Raw genomic sequence first — 16,361 nt, 5'->3', positions numbered from 1 at the left:
TAAGTTATATTTATAATGTTATATTATGGTGCTTTTGACGTTGTTTGTATTTATTCTAATTCTATACTTTGTTGTGTTTGCTGTGTGTTTATGGGATGGTAGAGTAAATAAAAAACAAGAAATATGGTGTTTGTAAACTCAATGATTAAACAGTTTATCCACTGATGAGAGGGTGAGATGTCTCAACTTATCTGCAGAGAGAGAGAGAGAGAGAGAGAGAGAGAGAGAGAGAGAGAGAGAGATGTAGTGACAGCAGGCTGGTAATGTCAGCAGAAGCCGGGCGGCCCCTAGCGGTCACTTCAGGAACTACAGCGGCTGTACACCGCCTCGCGTCGGCCACAGGACCCATATGCTTCCCAAAACAAGGCGTAACAAAGCGATGGGAACTTCACCAGACGTGCTGCTGGGAGTCTAAATACACTCGCAACCAAGCACGTTTTAACGGACCCACAAACCCCGCTGCCTTTCCCGGCGCTGGAAAGCTTGTCAACTCCGGAAAAGCAGCGATGGACCCGAGAGACACAGCCCCGGATTCATGGGAGCTGGAGGAGGATGCCGAGGCCCCGGCTGCCGCGGCGGGGCTCCAGACCGCCTTCGCCGCCCTCAACGTCAACGCCAAGCCGTTTGTACCCAACGTTAACGCCCCGGTGTTTGTACCGAGCTTTCTTCAGAGCAGTGCCGTGGAAATCCCAGCTCCAGGCGGTAGGTTCACGCTCGGCTGGACTAATAAAGGCACGAGCTAAGACAGCTGGAAGTTAGCTGAACTTGCTAGCTTGCTAATCCAGCTAGCCTTCCTGCCTGCAACTCGCAGTCAGTGGCCAGTCAGTAGCTGCTGTAATGGCATTTCCAGTAGTCAACAAGTCGACTCAGTGTTGTTAATGTTGTGTAATTGTGAGTCCTAATACTACAGCCGAATTATAGAGCAGTGACATTCATAATGATATAAAAGAATATAACACCCTCTGTGTAATAAATATTTATGAAAGTTTTAAATTCTTTCTTTTTTCTCCCAAAAGGTGTTTCTGATCCAGTTGCCAGCATGGAGGTGGCAGAAACAGTCGGTATGGAACCACAGTGCTGTTTTTGTGCTGCATGTTTATGTTATTAAGTTACAAATCTGCCAGCCAGGCTGCTTATTATCCCAGGACAGGTGTGGCACTCTTTGTCACATGTAGGCCAAACTGTTAGCACACTCACCTGCAAGCAGGGCCGAAAACCTCAAACCAAACTCCATGCAAATTATCAGAGATATGATGCTTAACTTTTGATTCAGCTTTACTCCTGCCTCCCATATTTATTACTTATACTTATACTTATTATTCTCATTATTTCAGGCCATTCTGGATGTTATAAAGCCATATTTGGAGTGCTGGCATTGGTAAACCCATGTGCATCTCTATGTCTAGGCCTATAATATGATGCAACCTCACTTGTCCATGCCCAAAATAGACACCCCATTGGCACACACACACACACACACACAGTGAAAGATATCAAGCGCTGCATGTCCAGTACCCCAAGCCCAAGGCCTAGGCCTGCTGTTTGTCACAGCGTTTTGACTGTGTTTGATTGCTGTGGAGAAATACTGTCATATCACTCTGTGCTGACTAGGTTATATTTGCTGGAGTCAGGTTCGTTTACATTTTGGCAGGAGCTGGAACGCTGTGCACCTCTGCTCAGGTTACTGAGTAGTTACAGAACTGATTTTCTTTTCTTTTTTTCCCCTGAGAGGCCGGGTCCTGTAACGAAAAAGAGAAAGGGGGACAAAATGAAAAGATCAGATCTAGTGACTGTAAAAGAGAAAGAACGATAGTCTTGAGTGGCATAGAGAGGCTGTTGTCGGCCACTTCTTATCAAGCGTACATTTTCGGTATGACATTTCTAATGTATCTCCAAGTGATAGATGTTCTTGGAGACTCTTGTTCTTAATACCTGCCCTTTTCCTCGATGAAGCCGCTCTGAACATTTCTCTGAACGTTTCTGAAACACACACACGATGATTACCGTGAGATTGGACTCTCAGACTAAGTCGAGGCATGAGTGGCTTTCTGACTTGCCATCAGCTCTGTGTCTCCCAGGCTGATTATAAATGACATGTGGTTGAGAAGAAAACAGGCTTTGTACAGGACCGCTGGGCTGCATAATTTCATAGTTACGGCGACGCAAGGTTTATTTGTGTGTTGCCATGGGAAGGTGCTTTCTTCAGCACTCAGCAGTTTTCACTGTCTGGATACTGTTTATGTTTTTTTCACAGTTTGATTCATTTGCTAAGTAAAACATTGCCTTGATAGTGTTATGACTGAACGGCAGAGGAAGATGAACAGCAGGCCAACACATAGAGAAGCATTGCACTTCTTTTATAGTTTGTTTACAAAGGCAAATTAATGAAACGATGTACCATCCTCAAGGTCTTTGTATGACACATGTAATACAATCAAGCCACACCGGTTATAGTAGCTGCTACATCCCAGAATGTAACTACTATTTTCACTATTTTACCAGCCAACTAGATTTTTAAGAATAGAAGAGAACCTCCAAATTAGAAACTAGAAGGGCACTCGGAGAGCGCAGACCTCTGCCAAGGTTCGTGCTATTATTGCTTGTTTGTGAGTCTGACCTGGATCCGCTCCAAAATTTAATGGGTTCTTCCTTGGCCCATGCTACACCCTTCCACAAAGTTTCATGAAAATCGGGCCAGTAGTTTTTCCGTAATCCTGCTAACAGACAAACAAACAGACAAACAAACAGACAAACAAACAGACAAACAAACAGACAAACAAACAGACAAACGGCACCGAAAACATAACCTTGGCGGAGGTAAAGATCACAGATTATGAGCACTATTCGGTACCAGAAATGTCAGAAAGCAATGGGTACTGCAAGAATATATTTTAAAAAATGAAGTAGCATTTATTTCACGTTGGCAATTTGAAACTTTTTATAACTGGCTGATGTGTTTCGGTTTGAATGAGCCTTTGTCAGGGTGTGGTCAAGGCAGGTGGATGACCAGATGATGGTTGGTTTCCAGCTATTTCCAAAATGTATCAGGATTAATTGTGCGTTCATGTGCCGGTGGGAAAGTCCAACATCCGGGTCTTCCAAGTCGGCTGCTAAACAGCGTTGCATTCATGTGCTGTTTTGTTGGAAAATCAAACCCGGAAGACAAATAATAAACAAACCCGGGTGTCCTGCAGCTTAACACGCTAAATAGACTAATTAGACAAACTTCATTCAAACAAATGTGGGGTTAGTCTGGCAAACTATGTGTTTTCTTACTGTTGACTGACACAAAACGTTATTTTTCACCTTGATGAGAAGGTTATTTGTTGTGTCATAACTCAGAAAATTTTTTCTGAGTTTCCAACTTAACCGTCTGACTTTGGAAGGCGTTCATGTGAAACTTCCAAGTAGGAAATTTGTTTTAGTACAGCTCTGGAAGCAGACTAGCAGGTCTACAGTTACAGTAAATGTGTAATATGGCTAATCGTTCCAGCTCCGGTGGAGAACGGAGGCACAGAGGCAGACATGACCACAGAAGAAGAGACGTGGGAGCAGAAGGAGGAGCCGGGAGGAGGCGGAGGAGGCGGCGGGCAGGAGGCCCCGGGGGTGGGAGGAGCCAGCGAGGAGGGCACCGAGACGAAGGAGGATGAGGAGATGATGGAGGAGGAAGAGGAGGAGATGCCCATGCCCAAAGTGGCCCCGGCCCAGCCCGACGCCCCCAAGAAGGAGCACGTCAACGTGGTCTTCATCGGTCATGTGGGTGCGTCTCATTTGACAAGAGTTTCTCTGTGATTCCTTTGTTCCTTTTTTTTATCCAAGGAAGACTGCAGCAACTTGTATTCATTTTATGTTTTTATTTTTTTACTCGCTGCCTTTTTAGATGCTGGCAAATCAACTATTGGAGGACAGATCATGTGAGTGATCAGTTCTTCATATCTTTTTGATCATCATATGTGTGCTGATCACAGTGCAACAGGTTGCCTCTAGCACAACAGTATTTTTTTCAAACAAAGCCATGAAGAACATGGGATAGTGGCACTACAAAAATCCAGAAAACAGCATGACTTGGTCTTGGCTTACCATTTTATTTTAATTTCGGCTTCATCGGGCAAACACATTTCAGCATAAAGCCTTCATCGGAGCCTTCACGGTACATCTTGATGAAGCCAAAATAAAAACAATGATAAACTAAGATTTTTGGAGCGCCACTATCCTCATGTTTTAATAATAGCAGAGCAACTAAAAGGCCTAAAGAGGAAGCGCACCTGCTGTACACATTTCAAGTATTTTTCCGACTTCACTTTAGGCCGAGTTTTCATTAATGCTCACGTGAAGCCGTAGATCATCAAACATATATAACATCACCCATGTGCGTTCATTACAACCCTTTCCCTGCTGTCCGTTTTTGCCTATTTTCAGATGTTTCTTGTCTTTTCCGTGCCAGGTACCTAACTGGAATGGTGGAGAAAAGAACCCTGGAAAAATACGAAAGAGAAGCGAAAGAAAAGAACAGAGAGACATGGTGAGAAAGACTTGTGTTGTTACCGGGCTTCAGCCTTGTGGAACTGCAAAGGAACCGTCCTCCACAACGTCTGGCGGCTGATGCGTTCCTTTCATGGCTTTCCTCTTATTCTTTATTCACTGTGTTGTGTCTGACACCAGCATTTGGTACATTTACTCCATGTTGAGCGTTAATCTATGTGAATGAATTAGCTTTGAATCTGTTGTTGAAAGCCTTTAGACGCTATATTTGCGCTTCTGTGACATTTCGGTGTTTGATGTGTTTATTACCGAGTCGTTCAGCCAGTTAATCACCAAGGAATTGGATGTGAATTATTAAAGCGAGATATCAAAAGGCCTTTTTTTGTTTTTTTTAAGCACTTGTAACACAGTTTTTGTCAGTCAACATGGCCGCCGTGTGCCTGTGCCGCAGGTACCTGTCATGGGCTCTGGACACGAACCAGGAGGAGAGAGACAAGGGGAAGACGGTGGAGGTCGGGAGAGCGTACTTCGAGACGGAGAAGAAACACTTCACCATCCTGGACGCCCCCGGACACAAGAGCTTCGTCCCCAACATGATTGGCGGGGCGTCACAAGCTGACCTGGCAGTCCTGGTGAGACAGACAGACGCACCCAAACACACACACACAATGCACTCTCGCTGTGCGTTGTCTCGATTTAGTGTTCTTTGTAGGATGCCCTTTGTGTAGAGGAACAACCTGCCAGTCGCTGCCATAGTTAATAGCAAGTGCCGCTCGCTGAAATGTTGGCAGCCGCTGCGTTTGTTCAGTGACCGACACAAAAGACGAACGCACATAAAGGTGTGATAGCGGCTGACAGCTGACATGCAGCGGCGTGCGCTTCACTCCCGCAGGCTATTTCAACACAGGCCCTGACATGAAAGAGACAACACTACATAGTAAATGTTGGGCAGTAGTGCGTAATAGTGGTGGTTTGTAGCAGTAGAGGTGGTTTCTACTGGATGAGCCAGAAAGGCTGGAGGTTAGGGTTAGACAAAAGTGTAAATGACATAATGTAATGTAAGGTGGACAGCTTTGGATGAACATTAGCCATGTGGACATATTTACATTCTGCAGACTTAAGCCTGTTGCACACTGCCCATACAACTCCCAACAAACACAAACATCAAAGTTGTTGGACTTGTATTGTCTGATTCAACATGTTCAATCTGTGTTCGGAGTTGTTTGACAAAAACGTCAGATCATCCTCCGTTTCCATAGCAACAGATAAGTTAACCAGTCAGCACATTATCTGTAGTGCATTAGCTACATTAACTAGCTAGTTGCTGGTGAAAATGGCAGCCGTTTGGACTCTGGAAAGGGAGGAGAGGCCGAAGTTATATAATGTAATTTAAACATTTCTGTAATAGGATTACACATCTACATCAACATCTGCATTTCAACAAATCCATTGTAAAAAACAAAGAAATAAACAAAAAAAAATCCTAATATAACTTAGTAAACCTAGCCTATGTTTGGGAATGTTTGGGCAGTGTGTTTTTGACAGTAAGCTAAATTCCCCTCTTTGATATTTTCACTGTATCATCAGTCTGTGATGTTCACTGCACTCCAGGAGTTATTTTGTGATCAAGTGATATATCTTACTGTTTTTGTTGGACCCATTTTCCCTCAACCTGCAAAACTTGCACAAACAAGTTAAGAAAAGCATGGAAAAATATTGCTGTACCTGTACTGTCCTGATACACATACGACTGCACATTTGCTGTGGTTTAGACCCCTGTCATCTCACATAGTCTGATATTTATTGCTATGAAGAATAATCATGTGTAGAGTGATATGGCAGGTGGAGTTAGTTCGGACAAGATGACTAACAGAGTTAAATTATACAAAACACCAACCAAAATCTTCATATCAAGAAATTAAGATTTGGAAAAAGTGCTGATTTTGGCATTGAATTTGTATAGGAACTCTGTGATAAGCTCACCAAAATATAAACAACACCACAGAAGTAAAAGATGCTTTTAGCTGTAAATCAGTGGCAGTAACAATGACTTTCCGCCTGTCTCCTCTTGGCTCCCACCAGGTGATTTCAGCCAGGAAGGGGGAGTTTGAGACGGGCTTTGAGAAGGGAGGGCAGACGCGGGAACACGCCATGCTGGCTAAGACGGCAGGAGTCAAACATCTCATTGTCCTGGTCAACAAGATGGACGACCCCACTGTCAACTGGAGCCTAGAAAGGTGAACAGAGCAGAACACGGGAGCCTGGGCAAACACAGATCAGTTTTACCCCTTGTGTTTAACTTGGGCTTGGTCGCAACTCGTCAGGTCCAGACATGAAGCTTTTGTCTCTGTTTTCTCTTTCTTTATCCCACATAGTTGACACTCCTTTTGAGGCTTTTGAATCTGAGTCATTGCATTTGTATTGATGACAGCTGTGCAGGAACATCCTGACAATTCATGTAGTGACTAGAGTCAGACCAATATATCGGTTTGCTGATATAAGATGAAATGCGATATCTCAGAGTTTGACAAAACTTGGGAGAATGATGCATCTCACCTACAGCTGGCCGATAATTCAATATTATCGTTTATCGTCTTTCAGTGGAATCATATTGTGATGATATGCTGATTTTGGGATATCATGACACACAATTCTGCTGTCTAAACTGATGATAACAAGCTAAATTTTATCTAAAACTCTGACAAAATGAGGTATGAAACATTTTAATAAGCCATATCGTGATATATATCGATATATAAAAAGATACTTATCATTATCGTGATATTGTTTTCAACCAAATCGGCCAGTTTGTGTTTACGATTGCTTTGTTAAATGACTTATTAGATATTACTCTAAACAAACCCACGCTCTCTTTCATCGATCTCATTAAGATATTAACAACAAATCCTTTTCTTCTTCAGTTCCCTCGTCACCTTGTGTAAAATGGAAGATGTTATGTATCAGATATGAGCCCGTCCTTTCGTTCCTGTCCCGCAGGTATGAGGAGTGTAAGGAGAAGCTGGTGCCATTTCTGAAGAAGGTGGGCTTCAACCCCAAGAAGGACATCCACTTCATGCCTTGCTCCGGACTCACAGGGGCCAACCTCAAGGACCCTGTGACCGAGTGCCCCTGGTACACGTAAGTCTCCAGGCTCTGTGAGTGGGTTTCTACTGAATGTATGGCACACTGAGTACAGGTATTGTCTCAGAAATCCAGGATCAATACTTATCAAACAACCCTACAAGTGGCAAAGACACATGGAGCCACAGAATTAACAGTATTACATACTAAGGCACCTATTTCTTAGCTCGTTAGTGCTAAACAGACACTTGGGAGTGCTGATCATCCTAAGCAGCTATTGAAAACAGTTTGAAGCTCAGCACTCTCTCGCTGTAAGTTGAAACTTTTTTACCTCCAGCGCTCGGTCTTGGAAGAATAAAGGACCTGGGGCTTCATTTATAAACACTGTATGTATAAACACAGTGACATACGCACAAATCAGGGCTTGAAAGTCCCAACGAAGCAGTGAAATAAAGTAAAATGACATTTCACTTAGTTTTTTATGCTCTCTATCAAATTACACAGACTTCTTATCATATCCCAGAGGAACAGCCATTATTTATTTGTTGCGTGTCCAAATTAATTGCGACATATTCAAGGTGTTAAGCAATTGGACTGACGGCCACAGGGTTGTGAAAGGCGATGATGTTGCTTCATGATGATATGCCGAATCACAAAATGAGAACGAATGAGAATGAAAACATGTCAAGTCTGTTATTTTATTTATTTATTTATTTATTTATTTATTTTGGAGTCAAATCCAATGAGTGTGAAGTGTTGGATGCGTGGTTAGGTTCACTCTCCAAAAACAAAAGGCACATTTAGGACATTTAGGAAACCTGGGTCACCCGCAGCAGTGTCACCTTCCTCTAATGCCGTGTGGGTGTCACCCACTTTTTCCGGCACAGTGCCACTTAACTAGCGTTTCCCCCGTTAGAGCCGATCCGTCCGTCAGGGAGAGAGAGCTCCGGTGTCGCCTTGGCCCCGCCGGCGGCACCGACGCTCTGTCCATGTGCAGCGGTGAGCTTCTTGGCGTCAACCTTTCTATTGGATTGTGTCTTTTTTTATTTCTGGCTCAGCATCAACTGCTGCTGTGACACTTTTTTTTCATTTGGTGATAACTACTGAACTAAATCCACCAAACAATACCGCTCACCTCGCCTTCCCTCACAAGCACTTCAGTTTCACTCTCTCAGAATAGAATGACAAGCATATTTATGAAGGGTGTTTCATTAACCATTTATTCCTAACTGTGGTTAATGGGGTGGGATGTGAGACTCGTTCACATGCGCAAAATTACAAGTTGATTGGGACTTATAAAGGGAAACTTGTACGCACGGTTCAGATTATTAAATCAGATTATTCTTTGCCTTTCACACTCTTCCTCTTTTGTACGTATGTATTACAGAGGGCATTTTTGGCCCCCTTGATCTGATTTTCTCTGGGGCGTATTTGTCCTTTTCTGGGGCAATCCTATTGAACTATGAAATAATACATTTGCACTGCACATTAGCAAATAAATTCTCAATTTGTACCACTAATGTTTGTTTTCATCTCTGCCCACTGCTGGAAGTTGGCAGCAGGCCTTACAGAAGAGGATGGAGCCGTTTTCCCCCTCTGTGTCCCCAACTGCTCCATTTTTCACCCCCTGATTGTTTTGTTTTTTTTGTTTTTTTTTTACGATATTGGTTGTTTTATTTTTTGTTGATGCAGTATTTTTTTTAAGGTCGGCATTTTCTTCTACTGCTGGCTGTGTGGTGTCAAAATTTTCTGCTGCTTCAGACTGCTTACTCAGTGGATTTCTGATTTTGAAAAAAAAAAAAAAAAATTCTCTCCCTAAATGCACTGGAAAAGAAAACAACCGTCATAGACGCCATGAATCTCCTATGGTGGCCCACGTGGGACAGTAGTTGCATTCATGCGTGGTTATTTGACAACTTAACAAATAAGATGCAAACAGGGTTAAATGCAAAACAGGGTGCTCCCAGTTTTCGGGGCATTTTATGAACTTTCCTGGTTAATTTCGGACCCTGGCTCACTTTATCACTTTATCATCATGTGACAATAATGAATAACTGATTAGCTACAGTGGCCACAGTGGCCTGATGGTTAGAGAAACTAACTTATGACCAGAAGATCGCCAGTTTGAATCCAAGTGAGGGAAACAATCACTGTTGAGGTGCCATTGAGCAACATGGTGCTGCTGCTCTACTGGAGCCGACAGTACAGCTGTTAGGCAAGAGCAACAATTATAGGAGTGTAGGGTTGGTACCTCCTTTTGACAAGCTAGAACATTTGAATTGTATTTTTAAACAGTTTAAATTTGAAATGTCTTTGTGTCAACACTGTTTGTCTCTTGCTGCAAATATCAGCAGTCTATATTTATCGATTTCCTCTCTGTTGATCACTGTGACCGACAGTCTTCTTCTTTGTTCTTTACCAGAGGGTTGCCATTTATTCCCCACCTGGACAGTTTGCCAAACTTCACCAGATTCAGCGACGGACCAGTCAGACTACCTATTGTAGACAAGTACAAGGTGAGCAGCTGGAGGGACGTGATTCTCTTCCACAAGGCAAAGGGAAAGCAGAGAACTGGGGCGAGCTCGTCTTCTCCACCAGACGCTCCTCGGCAGGATGAGTAGGCGTGAAACTTTCAGCAAAACTTCTTTTTGGTCTGTTTAGTTCAGATGGCCAAAAAAATTAATGCAGCTTTTCCGGTTTTTCATTCTCCTTCGCCTTGGGTGTCCTTCCAAGAATTCACTCACACACACTGCAGCCTGCGCACAGTCATTTGTCTCGAGGATAATTCGGCTTCTTGGCACCGGTCTCGGTGTAGGTTTTGGAAGCAGCACGACACAGAAGTGTTGATGGAATCGAGTTATTTCTGAGCTTCCTCAGTCGTTCCTACATAAATCATCGGCCCCTCTTTCCTCTCTTCGTATGCAGCATTTCCCCTCCATCCTCCTCTCTTTCTGTTGATTTGTTTCCTCATGTTATAGACTCCTCTCTTCCTGCGATTGCGTAAGAGCCTTATGCAGAGGCTGTGAGCCTAAGTAGTCCTAACTAAGCCTGGTGTTCTTCTGCTGTAATGGGATTATGGTTCAGTTAACTGGAAGCTGGATACTGCTGTTCAGCCAGCCAAGTCCCCCGTACCACATGCAGCAGGGCCACACAGTTGTGGCTAAAACAGTAATCCTGCTTATTTGGCTTGGTATTGGGATCACAATTATCAAATAATATTATTATCAGCCACGATCATTACCCCGCGTTCACACTGCGAGCAACTTTGGGCGGTGTGAGAAGCCCCGATCGCATCTCATGCAGCTACAAAGCAGCCACAAACAGGCAAATCGTGTATTTATCACTGCTTTGGTATTGACTTTCATAACGTTACATCGTTTTGAGTTAACACAGCTAACTAGCAAGCGCTAATTCAGAGTTTACCGTCGAACCCAACGATGGATGCAGCAGCCGCTCTCTGTTTTTGAGACGTTTATTCCTGCAGTCTTAGAGAACTGGGAAGCTTGAAATGGATGTAAACAACTTCTCGCCTGTGTTGCACTTGCCAGTTGGAACTATTGTCCCTGAAACAACATCGGGAGGGAAAACGAGGAAGCATGGAAATCTGGCTGTTGATAGCCGCTGACCGCATAAAGTTCACGTGTGGCCAACTTCCCTCGTCCGACAGGCTCGCTGACCGTTCCACACGTTGCTCGCAGTGTGAACGCGGGGTCCGTCTCGATGATGTAGGGGGAACAAAATTATTTTATTGCAGTTTTTGCATTTTATCTCAACATCTTGGTTATATACATCTGCAGCAGCATTCTAAATGAAATTAAACAAAATGCTTTAATATTGGCAAATTCTACTGTTATTAATGGTGGAGACCAAAATGCCAATATACAGTTTATACATGATGAACTGTGTAGCCCGTACACTCAGCTGCACTGTTTTCCAGAGTGCATTAGGTGATGGGCACTGCATTAGGCCCTGTAATGTCATATATACATATCAGACCGACTATGGGCCGCACTCAAGAAACTCTGCATGTTCCTTCTATACATTATTTATTTACACTGATCATGACAGTGTTACAGTCTTCTGCTCTCCCCTGAATTAATTAAAAAATGTAAAAAAGGAATATGCAGCCTGTTTTTTGTGCTTAGTTTAGTTTAAAATAGTCTAGATGCAAAATGTGCAATAAAATGTTCCTCTAATCACTGGGAACCACTAAACACATAATTAACTGTGATTAATAATTGTAATCACACTATCCAGCTAGATGATCGAGATGATCATTTTTGCCAGAATCATGCACCCCGACCCTTTAAGTACCTAAGTGGCACTGAACAGAATTAGAAAGGTGCTTGAACACACTTACAGAGTCACGCTGATTTTTGAGACGTTAAATTGCTCTGATCCTTCTCAACGTGTGTGTGTGTGTGCGTGCGTGCGTGCGTGTGTGTGTGTGTGTGTGTGTGTGTGTGCAGGACATGGGCACGGTGATCCTTGGGAAGCTGGAGTCCGGATCCATCAGTAAAGCCCAGCAGCTGGTCATGATGCCAAACAGGGTGAGATCTCCTCACATGGGACCAGTTAACCGTTTACTGGAAATAACCTGAAGGCCTCATTCTTGTATCACTTATACTGCGGCCTAGACAGTTACACAGACTGTCCTGTAACCAAAAAGTCACAGGTTCAATTCCCACACCAGCCAAGCGTCCCTGAGCAAGACACTGAACCCTGACTCCTTGTAATTTGTAAGTTTCCCTGGACAGGAGCGTCAGCTAAATGCATAAAATGTAAAAAGTTTCATTTGCATTACAGCAAAAACATGTTAATTTATGCTAAAACACTTAACTAATGACCGTGGCTTTCCCTGTACATCATCTCAGAGCCTCTTTACACCTGATTTTAACGTGTCTTGGGTGATCAGACTGTAATTGGATAACTCTAAACCACTTAAAAATACAGAGACATTGAGACAGATTGAGGATGGATTGAAATCTGATCGCCCAAACCAGCTCCGGAGGTAGTGAGGGACGCATTTGATCTAAGGGCTTATGCCTAAATGCTTGAAATTTGTTTCTTAGACAAATATAAATAGTGAAGTTGATGCCTATGTATGAATTTCTTTCCAAAGCCTTTGCCTTTCCATCAAGGCAACGAGACACACGTTTGCCAGGTGTAAAGGGGAACTCGGTCATTTTATGAGTCTTTGGTAGTTTGATGCTGGTAAAGGGGAAGTTAGACCTGCTCTCTGGCGCGTTGCAGCACACAGTGGAGGTGTTGAGCCTGCTGAGCGACGACGTGGAGACGGACGATGCGGCTCCCGGAGAGAACCTGAAGTTGAGGCTGAAGGGCATCGAGGAGGAGGAGATCCTGCCCGGCTTCATCCTCTGCAACGCCGACAACCTCTGCCACTCGGGCCGCACCTTCGACGCACAGGTAAAGACCAAAGAGCGCCGCCGTCGGATGACCGGAGCTGCTGCGCGTTGGCGTCGGTGTTCTCGTTACGCACCGCAGACTTCCTTGATCGTTCCTTGTGGGGAGAACTTGAGCCACTCCCTTCAGCGGAAAGGTTCAGGAACCACAGCCTACATTAAATTGATTGAAGTTCTTGTTTATCCCTTTTGATGCTAACAGATAAAACTCGGCTTCTTCTACCGTTCTTTCCATTGTTCATTTTTATGTCTTTCTGTTGTTTATTGTGAGCATGAACTGTGTTTAATGCCCAGCTCTAAAGCAAATTTCCCATATAGGACAATAAAGGCTTGAACTTATCTTTTACCTGCACATAGTGATAGAGTGCTGAGCAAAACGGTGTCCGAAATTAACTTTTACATTCATCTGCGAATCAAGTGCTGATAAACTGAATGAGAAGCCTCTTTGTCCCTCTACCATATTTACCAGAACATACTAATGTCACCATGTGATGTTAATATGTTCCTGCATCAAAATCTCCAACACATGTATGACTCTCGGCAAATCAAGTGATTCTACTTTCTGATTCTGATATTCTATCAACTTTCTATATTGTTCATTTGCTGATATTGTTCTTTCATTTCAGATCGTCATCATTGAGCACAAATCAATCATTTGCCCTGGTTACAATGCAGTCCTTCACATCCACACCTGCATTGAAGAAGTGCAAATCACAGTGAGTCACTACTTCACTTTCCAAACTTTTTGCTCAGACCTTTTTACAGTGCTGGACTGTATGTTTCAGTCAGTAGTTTTTGCTCACCGCCCGGCCTGACTGGACTTTAATAAAACTCTTTGGTCCCGCCCGCAGGCCTTAATCTGTCTGGTGGACAAGAAGACGGGGGAGAAGAGCAAAACCCGACCACGCTTCGTTAAGCAGGACCAGGTCTGCATCGCCAGGCTGCGGGCCGCGGGAACCATCTGCCTCGAAACCTTCAAAGACTTCCCTCAGATGGGCCGATTCACACTGCGAGATGAAGGTAAGGTCTCTGTGTGTGTGTGTGTGTGTGTGTGTGTGTGTGTGTGAGAGTGAGGGAGTGAGAGAGAGAGAAAGACGAGTTTTTGAGTGTGAAGATTTGGATGGTTCCATATATGTTTCCATATATGTGCAGTGCAGACTTCAAGTCACAATGAAAAATGACTGTTTCACCTTGTTAGATAATTTTCCATGTCATAATATACACCTATTTAATAATAAATGCCTAAACATTTGCAGATTTTTAAATTTTCTTGTATTTTTAGATCAAAATACCATATACATACCATATCTTTAGTGGTTACCTCATCGTGTACCAGTAGGCATAAATAAAAATTCCAATAAAACAAAATCCCATCAAATAAAACTGCCTTTCTCTCCCTAACTGACATCCCATTGGTTTACACTTTAAATGAATGTCCCGCCCCAATTTTCTGTTTCAACCGGAAACGCATCAGTTTAAGGAAGCAAGACGCTCTCAAAATGCCGTTTCATTGTGGCTCTGAGACCTAAACGCTTAAATAATGAAAACAGCAGAAGTCTTGAATTGAACATTTCATCCCTCACTCCTCCTCTTCCTCCTCTTCCTCCTCCTCCAGGTAAAACCATCGCCATCGGCAAAGTGCTGAAGCTGGTGCCAGAAAAGGACTAAAGCGGCAGCGGCAGCATGCATGGAGATCTTCCACTTTTTAACCAGAGGAGAACGCTGCTAGAGCCGACCCAAACAGCTACTCTCTCTTTACACACAACTATGCTGAAGAAGAGGAGGAGGAGGAGGAGGAGAAGAACAAGAACAAGGAGAATAAATCAAGTCAAATGAAGAAAACAAGACTGAATCAGTTCCTATGATGAACAATATTAAATGAGAGGCAAAGTCCAGTGTGTCAGCTTTCTCATATTGAGAGCTCAGCTATGCCGCTAATGTAGCTTCCCGCCCCCCTTCTCTCCTCCCCCGGCCGGCCGCCACACCATTGGTTTCTGGAACGGAGATGGATGCAGTGTTACCGAGTTTTGGGGGGGGGGGGGGAAATACAAACAAACAAACAAATACACAACGGTTTCATATCGTGTTAAAGACCAGAGTTAGCCTGTGATTATTATTTGCAAAGTATATCACCCTTTTAAGAATGATATTGAGAGTTTAATGGATATTTTATTTGGTTTTAAGGATTGCTGTACCAAATTTTTTTTAGTTTGGTCTCTCTCCACATATTTGAGATGGTTTAATTGGATTGACCTCACATGCGACTTCTGATGAACCAAGGACACACACACACACACACACACACAGACACAGACACACTCTACTGTTACATAATCTAAGCTGAAAATAAAAGATCAAAATGAAGCAGAAAATGTGTTTTTGGTTTCTTATGAGAAAGGATGCAAAGATGCTTTATCCATTCATACAAAATACGCCATGCTATGTTTTTGTATTGAGTTACAAAAAGATGAAATCAGGCAGTATGAAATGATGACAGAAAATCTACTACATCATACAAACGTGGTTCACAAAATAAAAAGGATTAAAAGCCAAACACAAAAGGTAAGTACAAAAAAAATATATGACTTTGATACAAGATCCAGAAATATGAAAAATAAGCAGTCCAAAGTGCAGGGAAATATTCATCAGTTTGAAAAATGTTTCTGATTGTTGTTAATTGATCTTAAAGATTGTAAAATATATTTTAGCTTTATTAAGAAGATATCAAATCTTATTGCACCTTCCAGGAATTTTTGTGAAGGAAGAATTTACCATCCAAAATGAAAAATGAAAAAGCAGCAAATCTATTAAATCTATAACCACAGACTTCTCCCAAAAGTTCTTCTCAATATTGCATTCACGACATACTAATTGTTATTTTTTTATTATTATCATCATCATCAGCATCAGATATACAAAATTAAAAACAGTAACAAAGAATAACAAACATACAAATATACAATGTCAGGGGTTACAAACAAAGCTTGACACAAACAAATACAAAATGAAAATGGTGCAGTAAAAATTATATTAAGAGGTTAAATTTGTAGCACAAATTTAAGGTTTTCACAGCTTTTCTATTGCATGAGGTAGATAATGTTCTAATGTAGGACTCTGCTTCCTTTTTAAAGGTACAAAAAAAGGGTTTAGTTTTTAACACCTTACATTTATGGATATAAAACTTGGCCAGCAATATGATGATATTGATATGATAAATTATATGATGATATTACACAGAAAAAAAATCATTTTCTAATTCTTTCCTATAATTTGTAAAACCAAACAATACATCCTTCAAGCAAAGTAGAAAAGCATCATAGACAGAGTCCAGTATAAAACGACAGATGCCTTGCCACAGACTCCGAGTGTGATCAC

The 16,361-nt window shown here is 42.5% G+C and overlaps 1 protein-coding gene across 1 annotated transcript; it reads left to right on the top strand.

The window, feature by feature from the left end:
• Nucleotides 1-325: 325 nt before the first annotated feature.
• gspt1 (G1 to S phase transition 1) lies at nucleotides 326-15,022 on the top strand. The gene is made up of 14 exons (XM_071905180.2): nucleotides 326-702; nucleotides 1,017-1,061; nucleotides 3,494-3,760; nucleotides 3,881-3,914; nucleotides 4,445-4,522; nucleotides 4,934-5,114; nucleotides 6,565-6,719; nucleotides 7,480-7,620; nucleotides 9,986-10,079; nucleotides 12,033-12,113; nucleotides 12,817-12,990; nucleotides 13,613-13,702; nucleotides 13,838-14,006; nucleotides 14,602-15,022. The coding sequence occupies exons 1-14, from the start codon at nucleotides 507-509 to the stop codon at nucleotides 14,652-14,654; spliced, it is 1,758 nt and encodes a 585-aa protein (XP_071761281.1). The 5' UTR covers nucleotides 326-506; the 3' UTR covers nucleotides 14,655-15,022.
• Nucleotides 15,023-16,361: the final 1,339 nt, after the last annotated feature.

Source organism: Centroberyx gerrardi, chromosome 20 (genome assembly GCF_048128805.1).
Source record: "Centroberyx gerrardi isolate f3 chromosome 20, fCenGer3.hap1.cur.20231027, whole genome shotgun sequence".
NCBI classification, from domain to species: Eukaryota; Metazoa; Chordata; class Actinopteri; order Beryciformes; family Berycidae; genus Centroberyx; species Centroberyx gerrardi.
This window is presented reverse-complemented; position numbering and strand designations above follow the sequence as displayed.

Excerpts from the sequence above, each read along its gene's own strand:
- gspt1 (XM_071905180.2), top strand. The coding sequence starts at position 507 with ATGGACCCGAGAGACACAGCCCCGGATTCATGGGAGCTGGAGGAGGAT. Across the intron at positions 703-1,016 it reads GGAAATCCCAGCTCCAGGCG|GTGTTTCTGATCCAGTTGCC; the intron begins GTAGGTTCACGC and ends TTCTCCCAAAAG. Across the intron at positions 6,720-7,479 it reads GTCAACTGGAGCCTAGAAAG|GTATGAGGAGTGTAAGGAGA; the intron begins GTGAACAGAGCA and ends CCTGTCCCGCAG.